We start from the raw sequence: 20,809 nt of genomic DNA on the forward strand, positions 1-20,809 counted from the left end.
GTTTTACTTGAGTTCCAGTATTTATTTCTATATTAATAGAAATTCACCAGAAATAACAGAGTAAAAGAATTGCAAGCTGTATCTATTGTACAGTTTAGCCAAATCATTTCTTCTGTACAGTTCGAGAATTACATTGTCTTTCAGACAAGCCTGATACTAAGTTTTGTTGTGAAGATTTAAGATTAGAACACTAGGTCACTTACAGGGTAATTTTATGTTGCTTTTCTTAATCACTGGTTTAAGAAGGAAATGGACAAAAACTCATTTAAAATATTTATTCTGCTAAAACATTCTTAATTTTAGATGCAGTTCAACAGATTCCTTCCACCTGGCCAAAATCCAAGTCTATAAAAATGAATGCGTAGTGGGCATCCTCCCACCCAATTAAAAAAAAGTTCTGTTGATATTCCCGTCCACATAACATTGATCAAGTAAGACAGCTGGCTGCAACAGCTATGACTATTTAAGAGTCCAGTAAGCACAACATTGGTAAAACAGATTTCCCTTAAGACCTTAATCTTAGCTACGGGATGCAAAGACATTCACATAGACAAGGCAGTCCAAGTCTGACCTGGAAATCCTCTTCTGGAGATCAATAGTTGCATTATCTAGCCCCAGGAAAGAAATCAGCATGTCCTGAATACAAATTATTAAAAAAAAATCCAAACCAACTGTACAATATGACTTTTTACATCTGACCTGTATTACGTGGGCCACAAAGGAGAAAGTCTCTGGAAAGTGCTCCTGCCATTGGTATCAAAGCAACTATAATCAGCAAAATTAATTTAACATGGAACTGAAAAAATTAGACAGGTACAAAATAACATCTTACATGAATGCAGGTTTTGTCATCCTTTTCGCCTAATTATTATTCACCTTTTCTGAACTTAAGTTGCGCCATTAGAAAAACAAACTAAGCAGCTTCTGAGTCCAAGATTGCGAGGATGTTACCAGGAGTCTTGAACATGCAGCCCTCTGTGGCCTCTGATTTGAGGATGACCAAGTGTAGTTTTTCTAAAAATAGGCTGTTTTATATCACTTCTCAAGTAATCATGCTAATATGTATAACATACAGCACCCAGTTTTACCTTGAACAAATAGTCTGTTGAAGTCTTCTGTATTACTTAAGTTTATTGGTGATGTAAAATATTTTTCTTCATAGCAAGAAAAGATTACACTTTGTTTCTATTACCTGCAATGGAAAAACATTACTAAGTTTGGATTTTGCACTACTGCTCCCACACACTGAACAATTATTTGTGTGCAGGGGGAAAGGAAGGCATTAGATTGCACATAACAGGCAAGACCAGAATTTCAGACACTGGAATACATTCTGAAGCAAAGGTCTGCTCAAGATCTGTATCCTTCCCCATCTCCATGTGGAATCTTCCACATTCACCTGCAGCAGGCTTTTTGCTTCCTACCTGTATACCTACAGCACTGTAAGGTCCTGCAAGTACCAACTAAACAACCAGGGCTCAATCCTCTGAATCACTTTTACCCTTATTGCCGTTGCAGGAGATACTGAATACCACTGGATTAGCTACAACAGGTAAACTGTATGAGAAGTCAGTGGGTGATACACAGCCGCAAAACAAGGTTCACATCTTGCAATCTCATGCAAAACAGTTAAGTCCGTAACCCACTCCTCCACATTAAACACACCTTCTGTTGTCTGACCCGACAATCAGCCATCTCAGCATTGAAACAAACAGGGCTGGGAAATACAATGGCCAAAAGTACACTGGAAACACCCCACAGCTGTAGCCTCCCAACACTGCTGTAAAACACAGGAGATGCTATCTCCTTCCTTCCCCAAGTGAAGTAGACTATGCAAGACTGCCATATGTTCTTTGGATAAGTTAAAGAGATACAAGGACACAGATGAATATCCACGCTTACCTTCTTTCAAAGGAGTTCTTGGAGAAATATTTTCCTTGCTGTCATGCTGGAAAGCTTTGGAAGGATCAAACCGCCTAATGCCCTGAATTGCACAGAGTTGCTCCTGAAGATCCCTGTTTGTTTGCTTTTGTTTTGCTAGCAGTGCACGCAGTTTGGAGACATCCTAAGGAAAACAATCCTTAGAAGTTAGATTAAGAACAAGAGGAAAGATCACCCTGTATACCATGTATTTAGTCCTCACTAAAACCGATTCTCTTGCTGTTCTGGAACTGGTGGTTCATTCTAGCCTAGCGCACACGAAGAATTTAAGAACCACAGAAAACAAGTAGCTTGCAGAGTTAGTCTGTAAGTACTTAGAGAATTCAGCAAATAAAAAGAATCAAGTAAATGAATTTCCAATTTCTAACATTACAATTAAACAAACCTGTTTCAAGTGGGTGTTCTCCTCCTTCAACTTCATAACATGCTTGATTTTTTGTTTCTGGTTCTGGTGGCCAAGTAGTTTCGCATATGCATCACTTAGTTTATTCAGTTCTTCTTGGGCTGCACCATGCTCATTTAAGAGAGCATTCTTCTCTGCTTCAAATGCATCTAGCTGGTGCTGAAATACATAGTACATTTTTCATTTTTATTTTTAAGTCTAACTTTTTTTTTTTTAAAGCTGACTGAGATGTACAAAGAACAATTGTTTTGGGAAGTGACGTAGCTAGATGAAGGGATGGTAACTTAGGAAATCATAACAATATGAATGCTGTAGAATGGGAGATAGCATGTTTATTTCTCAAGAGAAAAACTTGAGTCAATGTACTAATAAAGTACAAAGTCAACATCGTAATAAAGATCTATTTCTTCACACACCTGAAAAGGCTTAGTTTTGTTATGCAACTCTTCATATAGATTACGCCAAGTCTTTATCTCTTCTTTTAAGCCAGAGGTCACATCTTCACTTACGGTTTTCCTAAGAAGCAAAAAGTAGAATTTCAGCTCTCAGCATTTCTTCACAATAAAACTTGGGTGTGCTACAATACCCAAGTTTAGTTTCTGAAAAGTCACCTTGATCTTTCTGCTTCAAGTTTTTTTTGTAAATCTTCAGTTTGCTCTTTCAGTTTTTCCTGAAGCTTAGTCATCTGTGCAAGGCAAGACTCTCTTGTTCTCTCTGCTTCTGCTTCTTTCAGTGCAAGCTTTGTCTGGGCTTCTAAAAGCATCCTGAGGAAAACATCAACCATCCATAATGAACCATCCACCATCCTTAACTTTTTTTATGTTATTACTTACACTAGTAATTAATATTAAAATACGAGTAACCATGTTTGAAAATCTGTTACTTGAACTGAAATGAAGGTTTGCGCTAACAGTACCGTAAGAGAAAAATATAGTACAGAAAGCAATCAAGTTCAAGATGTGGTTTAACTTCTGTGAAGCAGTGCTTTCAAAGCAAGGAAGTCTCATGTTTCTTATTTGTGACTGTTTAATACTAGCAGCTCTTAATGGAAGGTACTCCAGTAGGCTTTTCATGCAGAGGTTTGCTCAAGCAGAAGCTAGCCAAGATCATTCAGTGTGGATGACCTCAAGGGTTCACAAATTTTACATCTAAAATGTTGACTTCCCTCTCTTACCTAAGCTATTCGTTTTTATCATCTAGGTGGAGACTAAATCCATCCCCCTGCCACACTCTACAGTAGGCATGTAAAACAGAAAATAACTCTTCAGCTGCTTTTCTTTTAAGAACTGTAATAGAAACTGGAAGAAATATCAAACAAGCAAGGAGAAAATAAAGGACATCATCTTAAAACCAAAGGTGTTTTAAAATAAACTGGAGTAAGCTATAATTCTCTTTTGGACAGTCTTTACATCCTGGCTATAGGTGAATGAAACAGCAGAAGCATTACAGAAACATTTTCTAAGTCAGCAAAGCGTTATGACAGATGGGGAGATCAGAAATGGCTCAACTTAGTTTGGCCAAAAAAAGGGTTTTAATGCAGTTGCATGTGAATGGTTGACACATTCAACTGTTGAAAATATTAGAGCATAGTTGCAGACTTAAAACCAACTTCAGTTTTGGAAGCTAGCTAGTGATGACACTCAGAGAAGCAGGGAAGGAAATTTAGTGCACACACAATATACTCCATAATGCAGCACATGTACAGGCAGTTGCCTCAGTTGCTTAATAATGGCAATTGTACACTGGGACCATTTACGACCCAACTCCCTCATTTCCTCCCATTACTTGCCCACAGCAGGGAGCTTGCACATGGTCTGCCACACTGAGCTCAAAAGAGAACATGCACCATTAAGCTGCTGTTATCTGGTCAGAGAAACACATCCACAATACTGGCCAAGGACAACTGCTGCCTTTACTACTTTTCAGCTGCAATGTGATGTTGCACATTGGGCAGAGGGCAGGCTTTTGTTTACTTCACTGCAGTGTGTTAATTTGAGGACTGTTAATCAGCATCTGATTGTGAGCAGAACTTGAGATGACAGACGTTATTCAGGACAGAGTGGCAGATGGTCAGATCTGAATTAAATATGTTTGTCTGCCCCTGTGGATCTTACTAGTTCATGGAACAGTCATTGTAACTAATATGTCTCATAAAAACAATATTCCAACAGAATTCAGTTAAAGATTTTCCTTTACCTATGTTCCACCTAAAGGAAAAGTTGCAAGCAATTAATTGGATCGATTAGTTTTCTAATACATACAATCCTAACACATTTTGTCTATCAACATTTTCAACCTTCTGCATAGGGAAAAAGGAAGATATGTACTGTTACATCAAATGCTAATATTATTTGATAGAGCACCATGCTAAGTTCTAGTTAAGAAGGCAAGCCTCAGCTGGCTTAAGGAAAAGTTTGTCAGCCCAATACCTTGCACATTCTTCTTTTGCTTTGTCTTTAGTGTACTCTGCTTCCTGAAGCAGCTGTAGATTATCTTGGCTTGTTTTTTTTAGGTCAGCAATTTGTTCTTGCAGAGATGTATTCTCCACTTTAAGGCTGCATATTTCTTCAGCTATTGTCTTCTTGTAGCTAGTATGACAGTGCAAATAAGAAAACACTTGTTACTTTAAACAAATGCAGATTAACCAGTTCAGGCCTTATGAGAGCAATCCAAACTCATGCTGCAAAGGCATAAAAGATTTTCTAATCCATTAAGCCATAAGCAGCAAAACTGTGGCATATTCTATAATACGTTTAAAATTTCTACCGAGATGTGAAAACACTGCCTATAAAAACAACTATCTGAAGGACACCTGATCCTTCAGGTTTGCCTTGCATTCTTAACAATAACAGTATCAATATACTACAATCTGAATATTGTGAAAACAAAAATCTGCAAGAACTGTAGGACAATCATCAGTACAAGTTTTGAGCCTGAACAGGAGGACTTACTGCAACATATTTTAATGTACAGAGACCATCTTTACTAGCTACAACTCTCAATGAGTATCAAGAGCACTTGAGTATTCCACTTGGTTACATTTTAGAAGAAACATTCACAGCTTCCTCAGCTAGATTACTGAGTATGTCATTACACTTGACTAATACTCAAAAGGAATAAATAACATTTCTTAATGCCATCAGAAAAAACCCACAAAAACGCTATAATATCACACCAGTTCTCATATACAATGTGAAATACTAAGGCAGATAAATAAAGAGCATATGTTATTATAGTTTCAGAGATCACTGCTGCCCGACGGAACTTAAATACCTTTCGAACTCAGCAAGAGTCTTTCCCAGTTTACACAATGTGTTGCTATGCTCTTCCTGGATTTGCCGAACCGCACGGCTGTGCATTTCATTGATTTGCTCTAACTCAGCATTCTTCCTAAAATAAAAATGCAACACTCCATGCTGGAGATAAACATGCCTGAATGTATTACCTGCTATAGAAGGCTGGCAGCAGCAGCACTTGCATACTGACAAATCATTAATGTCTCTGCCACAACTTTTCATGTATTAAAGCACCATCTTCATAGCAAACAAAGACTTCACCCACCCCTTAATTTCCAAGTTATCTCATGTATGGAATAGATTTAATAGCTGCTAGTAAGCTTTCAACACATGAAAGTTAAAGTAACTTGCTCGAAAAATCTCCTAGTGATTGCCTTCTCCAGAACATAAATACCAATAAAAAAGTCCATGCAACTTATTCTTCCCAATAACTTCACATTACTACAGTACTAGCACATCAGGCAACTCCCAGCATGCTAATTAAACAGCTTTAAATAACAAAGTTATTTAAATCATTCAGCTAGATTGCTTCTAACTGCTGCCATTAATCAAAACCCAGCAAGAAATACATTCCGATGTGTTCAGGTTTCTTTAAAACCTGAATTAGGCTCAAAAGCTTTGCTTATGCTGTGGATTTAACATGTTTTCGTTCTAAAACTTTAAACTGAGATTACTTCACAAACCCTTTCAACTTTACTTCCATCTGTGCAAGTTCAAGAGTTTTAGATTTGGTTTCTTGTTCCAACCACTTCACCAACTTCTCAGCTTTCTTCTCCTTAGCATGCAATTTATCCAGCTCATTCATTGCAACCTTCATCTCTTCTTCCAAGAGGTGTCTCTCACTTGTTACCTCATCTTGAAAATCTAGTAACTTCTGCTGGATAGATGCAGACAGTTCCTGCAGGCCAGAACATAGCTGATTTTAAAATTACCAGTGGTTTTCTAGATATTGAAGGCTACTTTGCAATGCTCAAACCTTATAGCACCACAATAAGAGCAAATTTATGGAAGAAGCAGAACAACTATCATGCCAGCTGTGATTCTTATAAGACATGAGATCACACACAGTTTTTGCTGGCCAGCATCTGTTTCTACATCCCACAGATTAAACCATTATCAGTATAGCAACTTTATGTTTAACCAAAATCAGAACATTCAGTCCCAGGCATTGGGATTAGAATATTTTTAGACTAAATTAAAGTCTGTATTTACCTTCTCTTGCTGCAGCTGAGAGAGAATCTCCTCTTGCTTCTGAAGCAGTTTTTGGTGTTCTTGTTCTTCTAAGCCAATTTTTTTTTTCAGATCTTCTATTTCAGCATTCATACTCAGGACTTTTCCCCTGCTCTCAGAAGACTCTTTCTCTGCATAGAGCAATTGTCAGTATAACAAGTAATGCCTTCTCTACCTTCAAAGAAATACAACGCCTTTTCTTCATAGTAATTTAATTCTAATTCAACCTAGCTTTAAAGTTAGACATGGAAAAAAAAAAAAAACCTCATCTGGGAAATCACCAAGAATCCCACTTAAAATAATTCTTTAAGGGATAGGATTTTTAAGGGAAGGGATTTTTTAAGGTAGGGATCTTTGGTTCAATGAATTAGCTTTTATCAAAACAGCTAGGAATGGGAACAGCTATGGCTGAGGAAAAACTTCTAAATGATTCCCTCAAGGATGGGCTGGTGGAGATGGGAGAGGGGAAGGGGAGAATAGGGCAGGGCTGAAGGTTTCCTGGACACACAGCACTTCAATGAACTAGCGCATAAACCTCTAACAGTGTATTACAGCAATATAGCACTGATTCTCAAGGAAGATTAAGGAACAAGTCATTTGCGTTCAACTTTCAGATTAAAGCCTAGCATGCAAACAACTTTGAATTCTATAGTGTCTACCTTTTTATATTTCCATGGAGGTATACTTTTAGACTTGACAGAGGTGTTTCCAAGGAGGTTTCCATATAGATGGAATTATGGTGAGCTGTTCTCAGTTGGAGCTCAGAGAGCTGACTTTGCTTTGAACCCACACTGACATTTTAAACAAACCTATTAGAGATGCTTTAGGATGTATAAATGATCCCAACTACATGAACAGCAGAAAGGCACTAGCATTTACCTTTTTCTTGTTCAAGCAACTCACACCTTTCATTAAGTTCTCTGATCAGTGTAAGTGATTCTTCCTCTTTTGTTTTGAGTGTATCAGTCAGGATCTTGATGTCTTGGTCTTTCTTTATCAATGTCTCTTTCATCTGGGCAACATCTAGTTTGTATTTCTCTACAGTTTCTGCAATACTACTGTAGAAGAAAATTCAGGTATTTGTTACCACTAAGTTTCATTTTTAAGCTTACACTTCAGCACAAAGGAGAAATTCTTAAAATACTTAGTACAGGTGGTTTTCGACAGAAAAGCAGCCTTCAGCTAGTGTTCCAGATAAGTTTTTGTGCACTAAGAGAGGTTACTTAAAATTAAATGCAATTGATTTCAAAATGGGTGTTTTAAGAAAAACTTACAAAACCATTTTAAGTTGTGTGATTATGTATTTTCACCACATCCTGAGCTAGGTACACCTGACTATGAAAACTGGATAGTGTTTCTATCTGTTACAAAGCACTGGACTGGTAATTTTTAATATCAGACTATGTTCTTCTCAAGCGAAAGCAACATGGATCAACTCTTGAATGAAAACCAGAATATTACAAAGTCCACTGGAAGTTAAGACTGTTTTTACAAGTGCGTGCTCAAAGGCATTACTGCCAGTAATTTAGAGGAAAACAAGTCTAGCTTGATTTATGGGTTTAAATAAACCAAAACTGATTAAATAAACTAAAACTGATTTCAGGACTCTGATACAAAACCTGTCCATAAGACTGCTTAGCCCACAAAAGTACAGTCATTTAGAAAGGTAATTAAAATATTACCTTATGACTCCTTCCTATTGTATAGAAAAAGGTCAGATTCCCCTTCCCACCCCTTCATTTCAATACTGTTAAACATAATTGTTGCCAAGCTTCTACTTCATCTGGCAAGAACAAGGCTTAGTTTTACTGCCCTCTTAACTTACCCAGTCCAATCTAAGAACAATTTGTTTTTACCTGAGCTCTGTGATATATTCCAAGAGTTTTTCAGTGTCAAATTTGTCTTCAGCTTTCTCTCTCTCCGTAGCAGATCTAAAAATCAAGAAGCTTTCATGATGGATGTATTGAAACACTTCAGAGCTATTTCTAAGCTATTTGCTTACAGATAAGCAAGTACAAATAAATCGTTTGATCACAACTTAAGAGTAACGTGTTCTTTCCGTAATCCAGTGTGGGTGACAAACTCGTATTGACTCTAAGAGGTGATTCTACGATCTTTTGCTCTATATTCCATGTGGTCTTCTCATTTGTACTAAAGATATTGAACCACCTTCCACCATGAGTAAATATGCTAGAGGGGCAGCATTAGCTAGACAAATCGTCATTGCTTCCCACTGTGAACTGCAGTACCTGCGTTATTAACTGTGTATTTCTACCTAAGTGTAAAACATCCACTCATATTCAAGCACTGGGATTTTAGGTAAGAGCAGAAGGCCCCTGAGTGTAAGGAAAACTTGGCAGTGCCGAGCTTCTTTCCATCAAGTTCATTCCAGGCCTTTATCTCCCCCCAAGCTATATGCAGCTAAGCCCGGATACATTGCCATCTAAGTGCATTCCCTACATTACCACTTACAGTTTTTCTTCTAACTGTGCTACTTTTCCTTTTGAATGCTCTAGATTCCTTTGCACCTCCTGCAGCTTCATTTCCATGTCTTCCTGTTTTGCAAGTGCAGTCTAAAAAAACAAATAAAACCAAAAATAAGTCCATTGTCTAAGACAAAGATAAACTGAAATTAATTTATAACCAGGATTCAATTACAGTACTTGCTACTATGCTAAATGTGACTCCTATATTCAAATTATCCATCTGTAAAGATATTAACCATTTGTTAAAATTACAGACAATCACCACCCAAAAAAAACACACGTCTAAGCTTCAAACCACACTTACAACCACTGGTTTTCAATGATATTAATAGTCTGACCAACAGACTGATACAGAGGTATTTCTAGGCTTCCTTCCTCAGACTTACTTACTCAAAGATACTTTACACATCAACAGAAAAATCAAGATTTGTTGTTTTAACTTCTTTCATAATTCCACTGAGCAAAAAATAGAAGAAACTACAGAATTGAGGACCGAAACTAAGCATGATCTACAGGACCATTGCAAGCCCTTCACTGTCGGTTCCTGAACAGCTCAGTTATTATCCCGTGCAGTGCAAAGCAGCTTACTTTTTCCTTGGCATCCCTCTTGTTTCTGAGCTTCATTAACTCCATGCACAGGCTGCTCATTTTCTTCTGCACACCATCTTCAGACAGCTTATTAGAAATAAATAGCAAATCAATAAGCATAACAGCTTCATATCGATCACTCTTCAGGCTGTCAAAAGAGCATCCCCCTACCACCCACACCACTGATCTCTGTCTGGCCTGGACAGCAATGTCAGCAAGTCCAGCTCTGTCTTTGGACAAACACACAGTATCTCAAGACATGTTCTATACCTGTGGCCGTGAAGGGGCACAGGGAATGTGTTAACAGGCAAGTTCCCCCCTCTTCACCAGGGAACTCAATAACATCAAAGTCAAAGCAAATAGGTGACATATTCGTTTGAATACCTTAGATTTTAGTAGTTCATTGGTTCTTGTTAGTTCCAGAAGCTGTTTTTTCAGGCAAGCAACATTTGCCAAAAGAGACGTTTTCTCCTGAACTGCAGCACTCAGCTTAGCTTCAATCTTAACAAAATCCTCATCCAAAGCCTGAAGTTTTTTATCCTGCTCTCCACGCTCTCTCACTAATGCACGAATCTACAACGTAACAGGTATTCTTTTTTATTTAATGATATAATTTTTATTAAATAATCATTAAGTCATGCCCTTTGTTTTCTTAGAAAGGCTGAGTATCTAAACTGTATTGACTTTCATTCAGAACACGCATCTTAAAATTAGTCATTCACAGAAAAGGACATGAGACAATCACAATTCCATATTGTTAAATGCCATAGATTTGCAGTCCTAAATCTCAGCTGAATTATTTTGCGCTACTGAGCCAAATATTTCAGTAAAAAGTTAGCATAGTCTTCGCTTTAACTTGTGAGAGAAGAAAACTCTCCTCCTTGGCTGTGGAATAGGAAGGCATAGTGTCGTATCTGAGACAAACGGAACATGGATTAGTAGTAAGCTTATCGTTTTGATTATGGGAAGCAGTAAACATACTCCAGAACTGCACTCACATAATGTATTCATACCTCCTTCTCCAGAGTCTTCTGTTTCTTTTTCTCTTTCATGAGTATGAGATCTTTTCTAGGCTTCAGACTCCCACTAACCGGCTTTTGAAAACAAACTTATTAGAAATATTTAACTGATTTCTCGCTGCATATTAATTTAACATTACAATTCAGCATAACAGTAGGCAACACTGTTAAAGACACACAATATCAAAAACAAATGCCTCTCTCCTGCAGATCGGTCAGATTAGGGTCAGTTTTACCACTGTACTGTTGTGTAAACACTGCTATGAATGGACAGCTCAAGGCCTTTGTGACAGAAAGGAGACTGAGAAAACCTGAGACATACACATCCCCTAAATTCAATAAAAACACTTTAACCCCCTAAATTCAATAAAAACACTTTAACCTCTTAAGTTCAGCTTAACCTTAAAGTTCTGCTTTGTTCACCTAACTTCGTCCTATATGAGTACTAGTAAACTCAATTACTAAGTCAGCATTACCATTCAACTCATTAACCCATCTATTTCCTTGCATATTGCACTGAGAACCTGTATATACAGTGTTGTCCCCTCCTTGTTTCTTTTACCACTGTGTTTATGCTCTGGCCTGTCCACCATAGAAAAGCAACAGAAACAAGATCTCACATAGAAGCACCTGCACCACAATTACATGGTAAGAGAAAAAAAAAATAACCCCCAAACAACAAACCCATAGCAACCTACATTAAAGAAAGCTTTGTAAAGCCACTCAACACGCCACTCAGTAGTCCCCAGTAATCATCATATGATCCCAAAGAAAGTTACTCCATTTCCCTCCTTTGTGACTAAGAAATCCACACAAAATAATGTGTTCCATACATAGTTCACTAAGATAGGTTAATGGCAATTGTACAAAGGGGCTAGGTGATTTAAGTAGTCGCAGTGAGGTTGAGCCAGAATTTACAGCACTACAGATACCACAGAAGAGTCTTACCATTGATCCAAGAGATCCAGGTCTCCCTCCAGTTACAGGGGTAGGTGCATTCTTCTCGCTGTTCTGATTTGTCTCACCTGCAGAAGGATGCAGAAAAGAACAGTGAAGGAAAAGGTTGGGCATGCACATGGTGAGAGAAGTTTCACCAAGCTAGACAAAGTTGACTGATTTTCTATACAAAGGACAGAATGCTTATTAAATGCTTATTAAACTACTTGCCTCACAAGTTAAGGCCAGCTGTTTTCCTACTGTCATCAAGCAATTCAGTATTAGTCAGCTGGGCACTTGACAAGGTTCAGAGGCAGACTACCTGATGACAGCCTATTTTGAGAATTCACCTTCTGCCAAGTTCCCCACCACCATCCAGATTTGTGCTGTCAGTTTTCAGTTGAGGAGTATCTTACATTTTAATAAACCATGAGAACGTCAATAAAAGCAAAGTGTCCTGGTTTCAGCTAGGACAGAGTTAATTTTCCTCCTAGTAGCTGGTAGGGTGCTATGTTTTGGATTAGGATGAGAAGAGCGCTGATAACATGCTGATGTTTTAATCGCTGCAGAGCAGTGCTTACACCAAGCCAAGGACTTTTCAGCTTCTTGCTCTGTCCTGCCAGCAGGCAGGCTAGGGGTGCAGCAGGAGCTGGGAGGGGACAGACCCAGGACAGCTGACCCAAACTGGCCAAAGGGGTATTCCATACCATCTGACGTCATGCTAAACATGTAGCGAGGCTGTGCAGGGAGAAAATTAGAAAGGCCAAAGCTCATCTGGAGCTCAACCTGGCTACTGCCGTTAAAGACAACAAAAAAATCCTTTTACAAATATATCAACGCGAAACGGAGGACTAAGGAGAATCTCCATCCTTTACTGGATGCGAGGGGAAACCTAGTTACTAAGGATGAGGAAAAGGCTGAGGTGCTTAATGCCGCCTTTGCCTCAGTCTTTAGCGGCAATACCGGTTGTTCTCTGGATACCCAGTGCCTTGAGCTGGTGGAAGGGGATGGGGAACAGGATGTGGCCTTCGCTATCCATGAGGAAATGGTTGGCGACCAGCTACGGAGCTTGGATGTGCGCAAGTCGATGGGGCCGGATGGGATGCACCCGAGGGTACTGAAAGAACTGACGGAGGAGCTGGCCGAGCCGCTTACCATCATTTATCGGCAGTCCTGGCTATCGGGGGAGGTCCCAGTTGACTGGTGGCTAGCCAATGTGACGCCCATCTATAAGAAGGGCCGCAGGGCAGACCGGGGGAACTATAGCCCTGTCAGTTTGACCTCAGTGCCAGGAAAGCTCATGGAGCAGATTATCTTGAGGGTCATCACGCGGCACTTGCAGGGCAAGCAGGCGATCAGGCCCAGTCAGCATGGGTTTATGAAAGGCAGGTCCTGCTTGACGAACCTGATCTCCTTCTATGACGCGCTTGGTGGATGAGGGAAAGGCTGTGGATGTGGTTTACCTTGACCTCAGTAAGGCTTTTGACACCGTTCCCCACAACATTCTCCTCAAGAAACTGGCTGCTCGGGGCTTGGACTGGCGTACGCTTCGCTGGGTTAGAAACTGGCTGGATAGCCGGGCCCAGAGAGTTGTGGTGAATGGAGTCAAATCTGGTTGGAGGCCGGTCACTAGTGGAGTCCCCCAGGGCTCGGTACTGGGGCCGGTCCTCTTTAATATCTTTATCGATGATCTCGATGAGGGCGTCCAGTGCACCCTCAGTAAGTTTGCAGATGACACCAAGCTAAGTGCGTGTGTCGATCTGCTCGAGGGCAGGAAGGCTCTGCAGGAGGATCTGGATAGGCTGGAGCGATGGGCTGAGGTCAACTGTATGAAGTTCAACAAGGCCAAGTGCCGGGTCCTGCACCTGGGGCGCAACAACCCCAAGCAGAGCTACAGGCTGGGAGATGAGTGGCTGGAAAGCTGCCTGGCCGAGAGGGACCTGGGAGTATTGGTGGATAGTCGGCTGAATATGAGCCAGCAGTGTGCTCAGGTGGCCAAGAAGGCCAACAGCATCCTGGCCTGCATAAGAAGCAGTGTGGCCAGCAGGTCTAGGGAAGTGATTGTCCCCCTGTACTCGGCTCTGGTGAGGCCGCACCTCGAGTACTGTGTTCAGTTTTGGGCCCCTCGCTACAGGAAGGACATGGACGTGCTCGAACGAGTCCAGAGAAGGGCGACCAAGCTGGTGAGGGGTCTGGAGAACAAGTCTTACGAGGAGCGGCTGAGGGAGCTGGGGTTGTTCAGCCTGGAGAAGAGGAGGCTCAGGGGCGACCTTATCGCTCTCTACAGTTACCTTAAAGGAGGCTGTAAAGAGGTGGGGGTTGGTCTGTTCTCCTACGTGCCTGGTGACAGGACGAGGGGGAATGGGCGAATGTTGTGACAGGGGAGTTTTAGGTTCGATGTTAGGAAGTACTTCTTTACCGAAAGGGTTATTAAGCATTGGAATGGGCTGCCCAGGGAGGTGGTGGAGTCACCATCCCTGGAGGTCTTTAAAAGACGTTTAGATGTAGAGCTTAGCGATATGGTTTAGTGGAGTACTTAGTGTTAGGTCGGAGGTTGGACTCGATGATCTTGAGGTCTCTTCCAACCTAGAAATCTGTGATACTGTGTAAACAATATACAGGGGTGGCTAGCTGGGGTGGGGGGGCCGGCTGCTCGGGGATAGGCTAGGCATTGGTCAGCGGGTGGTGAGCAATAGCGTTGCGCATCGCTTGTTTCGTACACGTTATTATTAGTAGAATTATTATCGTTATTATTATTTTCCTGTTTTAATAAACTTTCTTTATCTCAACTCACAGGCTTCACTTTCCAGTTTCTCTCCCCCATCCCAGAGAGGGAGGGGGGAGGGTGAGCGAACGGCTGTGTGGTGTTTAGCTGCTGGCCGGGTTAAACCACAACACAAAGCTAATGAAGTACTTGAATCATATGTTTTAACTCAAAACGTAGGCCCTCCTGATTAACAGAAATTACGTATAAAATTGTTTATAGAAAAAAACTCCAATAGACATGTTATTACAGCTGAAGTTGAGATGAAAGATGGGCAACGAGCCCCTCTAACAGAGCAAATCACATAATTAAAAAAGAAGAACAAAGCAGTAACAGCGTGTAAGCACTAACAAGCGTAGCTTTCAGAGGCATTACACTATTGGTTTTGCAAGACTTTGAGGACTACTTACTCTTCTGTTTCCTAACCCGATGATGCATTTCGGAAGACAGAGAACTCCTCGCCGCCGCTGACGCCTGGCCGTCACGGGATCCTTGCAGCGGGGCGCGAGCTGGAGCTGACCCACACACAGCAGCCAGAACGCATGAGGAGAACGACAGAGGCTTCGCCTTCGCTGCGCTGAGGCCGATAAAACCCCCCAGCCACTCCTCGATAAAGCTCCCGCCCCCTCCCCCCGCCCCCCTCACCCTCCCCGTGACTAGGAAGAAAGGAGAAGGCCGCGTTTTCCCCTCAGGAGACCCCCCCCTCCCCCCCCCCCCCCCCCCCGAGCCCCCCGCTCCGTACCACAGCCGCCGCCCGGGCCGCGCCGCGGGGCCGCCCCACACGAGGCCATGGCGGCAGCCGCCGGCCGCTCACCGCGATTCGAACGGGGCCAACGGCCGCGCGCCGCGGAGAGCCAATCGCCTCCCCCAGCTCCCGGCTCCAGCGGCCAATCAGCGCGCTCCGAACGGAGCACGCGCGTTACCCGCCCCGGGGCGAGAGGGGCTGCGCGCATGCGCCGTGCCCTCGGTTCCGGGCGGGAGGTGGGGGCGGGCAGCCCTCAGCCGTCAGCAGAAGCCGGGCCCCGGCGGCGGGGGCTCCATGGCGGCTCCCTTCGAGGAGCGCAGCGGCGTGGTGCCCTGCGGGACGCCCTGGGGCCGCTGGTACCAGACGCTGGAGGAGGTGTTCATCGAGGTGCACGTGCCGCCCGGCACCCGGGCCAAGGACGTGAGCTGCAGCCTGCAGAGCCGCCACCTGGCGCTGGCCGTTGGGGGCCGGCAGCTGCTGCAGGTAGCGGCCGGGGGGACCTGAGGTGTCCCCGGGGTGTCCCCGGGGTGTGGGAGGTGTCCCTGAGGTGTCCCCAGGGTGCCCCCGGCAGCCTCTGGGGTGATGGGCTGTGGTGGGAAAAGGGCAAACTGAAGCAGGGAAGTCAAACGGCCAGGGCGTTTTAAAGCCAGGCAGAAAAATCAAGGCAGTAACCCCTATCTGTGCTTCCGCTTCTGTTCTGTAAGCGTTTGGGCACTGCCTGTGGGCATAACTTCGCTGCTGAAAGCAGCAAAAAAAAGTCTAGATTTTCTTTCTCATTGGTGAAAAGCAATTCTTTGTGCGTTAACATATATATGTTACACCATAGGTGTGTGTTGCCCTTAGTGGGCGCACGGGAATTTGGATGGCAAATGAATTAAAAGTCCTGTTACCCACTGAGAAATACAGGCCTTTCTATGAATTAGGACACTGAACACATCAAATACCTGATAAAAAAAAAACAAGTAACCATAATACTCTGATAGGCCATGTACAAACCTGTACTAGTCAGGCCTGATTGTACTACTCCTTGCAAAGGAATTTTGAACACAAGAAGGTAGGTAAGTTGTGAGTAAAACTATGCAATTCAGTAAGGACTGGTCACTGAGCAGGTTTTCCTGTTAAGTAATCTTGTTAATGTCTTTTGCAGGGTAAACTTTTTGACTCTACAATAGCTGATGAAGGAACATGGACGTTAGGTAATAACCTGTCTCTGAAATGACATTTTGGAGTACAATAGAACTTGTCAAAATATGCTGTGGAAGAGTTGACCCATCTTTTTTGTTATGGGAAATGCTTTCTTCTGATTCTGATCAAGTTATGATTCTCTGTAAAAAATGATAATTGTTATTGCCAGACTAAGGAACTAAGGTAGTACAAAAGCCCTAGACTAACGTATTAAGGACTAGGGGAGAAATGCCACATCTGGGAAGGTAGTATTCAATCAGTTAGGAACACTTCCTTAGAACTAACATTTACTTTTTAGGAAATGAGTGGTAAGAAGATTTTTGCAAACCCTTATTAAAACTGCACTGGTACAGTTATGTCCAAGAGAATCAAAAAGCAATCTAACAATCGGGCTAAAGTACTTAAAGGAGCAAACGGCTTCTCTGATTGTTGCGTCGTAAATATTGCAGTGTTCAGAGTAGTTTTTGAAAAACACATCTGTGGACTGTGCCTATCGATGCTTTCCTGTAACGGGTTTTATTTTCCATTAAGAATAAACATTGGTTGGTAGTTTGGTAACTTAATTGTGAAAATCAGAAGTGTAAATAAACATTGCAAAGCGAAGCCTACTCTTTTCCAGCATGCGAACAGTCTTCAAAATACACTTTATAATGCTGCACTTCCTCAGTTAAGTTGAACTAAACAACCTACATGTTACCTTTGAGATGTACTTCTAATACCTTCATGATACTTCACACTGCCTGCATTTAATAGAAATTGATTAATTCCATGTTGCTTAAACTTAGTTCTGGTTTTATTGGTAATAACCTCCTGTAAAGCCTGACCTGAAATACTTTGTTACTACCATAGCTGATCTGCATACACGAATAGGTTAAATCTTTTCTCTGTTGTGAACCTCTCTAAAAGGTTAGTTTATATTGGAATAGAAGTACTTATGAACGGTGTTTTAATTCCTCAAAACAGCTTTAGTGTTTTACAGGCCTGAAAGTGTAGGCTGTATAGGCTTGCTTTGCCTCAGGCTATGTTTCTTGGTAATGGTTTTATTTATTAATAACTCCATTGGTATGAAGAATTGAAATTACTTCAAGAAATCCTGTGCTTTGACATGTTAGCAGGGAATTCAGCAAAACAACAAAAAAGCTTGCACATAGGACAGAGTCTAATAGGTGTTTTTTATGTCTCTTCATTCAATAGAAGACAGAAAACTGATACGAATTGTTCTGATGAAGACGAATCGAGATGCTGGAAATTGTTGGACGTCTCTGTTAGAAAATGATTATGCTGCTGATCCTTGGGTACAAGACCAGATGCAAAGGAAACTTACACTGGAACGATTCCAAAGAGAGGCAAGTCAAAGGTCCCTGATTACTGCTCAAATTTTGTTTGCACGTGCAGGTTATGGGCATGAAAGCTGGGTAAAACATCTGCTGTCTTGTGCCACGGAAACATATACTGTAGTTCAATAGATAAAGACCTGTGAACATTCTGTATCAGTGTATTTTTAAGAGGTTGTTCTGTCTGTAGTCTGTCTGAAAGACTAGTGAAAAGTTAAGGTGAGTGTCAGAGTGATACTGATTTTAAGGTTTTGATATGTAACTAACAAATTTTCACTTAAGTTAGGCCATGTGTAATTTCTATTATCTAGAATTACAACATACCTTTATCTACAGCATAACATACTCTATTGAAGATGTTTGCATATAATGTCAGATGGTGGAGAATAGTTAGCTGGAAAATGTTTTCCTTTGCCTTGAACTAAAATTGCTTAAATTATTTCGGTACAATTTTAGCACTCAGCTGTTCTTACCCATGTCAGCAAGTTATACAACTACAACTTATTACCTGACAGCTGAATCAGCACATTACAGACTGCAACAAATACTATTTTTTATCAATTTTGTTTATCCAGCATGGGAGGTACTTCGAGTCTTTAAATTGTAATTTCAAGGGATATTAAAAGCCAGAAAACTTTAATTTCCTTAATACTTCTTCACTGTGAGATATAACTGCTCGTCAAGTTAAGAATGACATTACTAATTTTGGTATTGGGCAACCAAACTATGGCAAGTCAACATTTACGTGTTGATGCATTCTCCAAGCAGAATTTCAGTGCTCTGGCAAACGGTTAACAAGTTGATAGCTGCATGTCCTTGTTAGAGTGTTGCCGTGTTAACAGAAACATTGTTTTCTTGTTTTGTTTAAATCACTGCTATTCAAGAAAAATCTGTCTACTAAACTTTTATCTCCATCAGAACCCCGGATTTGACTTCAGTGGTGCAGAAATTTCTGGAAATTACAGCAAAGGAGGACCAGACTTTTCAAGCCTTCAAAAATGAACTCTTTTCACCTGTGTTCCTGGAGAGAAATTACACATCGTACTGGAGGACTGGAATATGTAATTGGTGAAAACTTCAGTGATCTAGTCAGTGGATTGTTGGCAAGTAATTACTTCAGCAAAGAGAAAGGAGGTCTCTGAAGGGATGCAAGACACGGACTCCTGATGGCTCTTGAACAGGAGACATTTATTGCCTTTTTTCACTACTACATATACCTTCCCTGTAGCCCCACACGCCTGAATCTGTCATACAGTTGGTTAGAGACCCTCAGACACGCGCCTTGAGCCAGCCAGCAATTGGCCACTGCTCAAAGCTCATCTTTAACACTCTAGCCAATTTACTTTATCTCGACCTTGCTCAAGTTTTTGGTTCTACCGCTGTTTTCCTCATTATCTCTAACTCAGGGACGTGTGAAACAGCGTGAAGCCACCTGCGAATTCCTTTCCCACAAAACAGCACAAAGCTCCCTGTGAATTCCTTTCCCACAGGTCTCTTCTAGCAGACCGAAGACAGTGTCAGCAGCTGATTCGTAAGCTGCGATAACTTTCTCACATTAAAGGGATAAAATACATGAAAAGGTGTATACAAAAAAGTAACATCCTGAAGCAGAACACTTCTCTGATACAACAGTAAAATAGTCAGTTATAAATATACCACTTGTCTTTATGTAAGAATATCTTTACTGTTGAAGATGGATCCTAGAAGCAAGATACTAAATATTTTCTTAACTTGCAACTAGAAGGATATTGGGAAGGCTACAGTTGCACTTCTAAAACAGACTTCCACTTTTAGCGGCCCTCTAAGAATTTGTACCTTATTCTAAAATAGTGGTTAGTAAACTACTGCATCTTGCCTCAGCTGAGGCTTTACAATGCACTGCATTGCCAAATATAGCACTAAAAAGGGCTCTCAGTTCTGCGTGCATGTCCAGGAACGGGCCTGTGAGTGCTGCAACTGCAGCCAAGCTGTGGGGCAGCTGGCGTTTAAGGAAAGGTTGGACCTGGTGCTTAGGGATGTGGTTTAATGGGTGACATCAGTGGTAGGGGGAGGGTTGGACCAGATGACCTTGAAGGTCTTTTCCAACCTTAATGATTCTATGATTCCTTGCTCTCAGCTAAGTGCTACTGGACAAGAGACAAGTCAAGTGAAAGTCTGGGTATACGTAACTGTGTTAATGTCATAAAGCCTTTCAGTACAAATATTTAAAACTTCGCAAGTAAGAGAATGTAATAATTCTTGAAAAAAGGAGGAAGTCCTTAAGTAAGAAATATCTTGCATCTGTTCGCCACCAACATATAGTACAAGCTGCTTACATAAGCTGAACATGCAGCTGTAGATTTCTGCAGTTAGTTTTCAGTTTGATAGCCACACCTTAAACTTGGCTACTGCACGATTTAATATTTTGCATGTGCCAATAACTTATCATGATTTTTGTACTCGTTCTTAAGGATGCAGCTCAGAAGCCCTCCAACTGCATCACATGGGGCGAATGGTGTGGCTAACTAACAAGAAGAAAACATGATTGCCAAATTCTGTTGTATTCTGAACACTGAAACTATTGCCTGTAAGTAGGTCCTAAGCACAAGTCCCCCTGGAGATTGCCAGCAGCATGTATGATATTGTTGAAACTTACTTTAAAAATTGCATCATTATTTCAGTTGGGATATGGCAAAAATAAAGCAAGAGTTGTTGACAAATGCTTTTGCTGTAATTACATCCAACGCTTTCTTGCATCAGCAAGCAAACCAGCAGTACTCCTGAAATAATTAAGCATGATTTTTGTACCCCCATCATCTTTACAGAAATACATAGCAGCACTAAATGCCATGGTAAGGTTTTAGACAGCTTGCCATAGTGTGCAAAAGTAGGTATAGTTTGGT

The 20,809-nt window shown here is 41.3% G+C and overlaps 2 protein-coding genes across 5 annotated transcripts; one reads left to right on the forward strand and one right to left on the reverse strand.

Moving 5' to 3' along the window:
* Position 1: 1 nt before the first annotated feature.
* HMMR (hyaluronan mediated motility receptor) lies at positions 2 to 15,631 on the reverse strand. 4 transcript variants are annotated; one of them, XM_083798257.1, is made up of 18 exons: positions 15,478 to 15,631; positions 15,074 to 15,178; positions 11,912 to 11,988; positions 10,958 to 11,038; positions 10,329 to 10,517; positions 9,945 to 10,031; positions 9,343 to 9,443; positions 8,727 to 8,801; positions 7,750 to 7,928; positions 6,853 to 7,001; positions 6,315 to 6,538; positions 5,618 to 5,734; positions 4,774 to 4,932; positions 2,956 to 3,108; positions 2,761 to 2,860; positions 2,327 to 2,503; positions 1,903 to 2,065; positions 2 to 1,192 (listed from the first exon to the last, which is right to left on the reverse strand). In XM_083798257.1, the coding sequence occupies exons 1-18, from the start codon at positions 15,614 to 15,616 to the stop codon at positions 1,173 to 1,175; spliced, it is 2,295 nt and encodes a 764-aa protein (XP_083654383.1). In that variant the 5' UTR covers positions 15,617 to 15,631; the 3' UTR covers positions 2 to 1,172. The 4 variants fall into 4 exon arrangements, with proteins under 4 accessions (XP_083654383.1, XP_083654382.1, XP_083654381.1 ...); XM_083798256.1 differs by having other exon boundaries at positions 6,324 to 6,538; positions 15,406 to 15,631; XM_083798255.1 differs by having other exon boundaries at positions 15,406 to 15,631.
* On the forward strand, positions 15,611 to 20,626 carry NUDCD2 (NudC domain containing 2). The gene is made up of 4 exons (XM_083798262.1): positions 15,611 to 15,891; positions 16,556 to 16,604; positions 17,788 to 17,939; positions 18,846 to 20,626. The coding sequence occupies exons 1-4, from the start codon at positions 15,703 to 15,705 to the stop codon at positions 18,927 to 18,929; spliced, it is 474 nt and encodes a 157-aa protein (XP_083654388.1). The 5' UTR covers positions 15,611 to 15,702; the 3' UTR covers positions 18,930 to 20,626.
* Positions 20,627 to 20,809: the final 183 nt, after the last annotated feature.

Source organism: Anser anser (assembly GCF_964211835.1).
Source record: "Anser anser genome assembly, chromosome: 14".
Classification (NCBI taxonomy): domain Eukaryota; kingdom Metazoa; phylum Chordata; class Aves; order Anseriformes; family Anatidae; genus Anser; species Anser anser.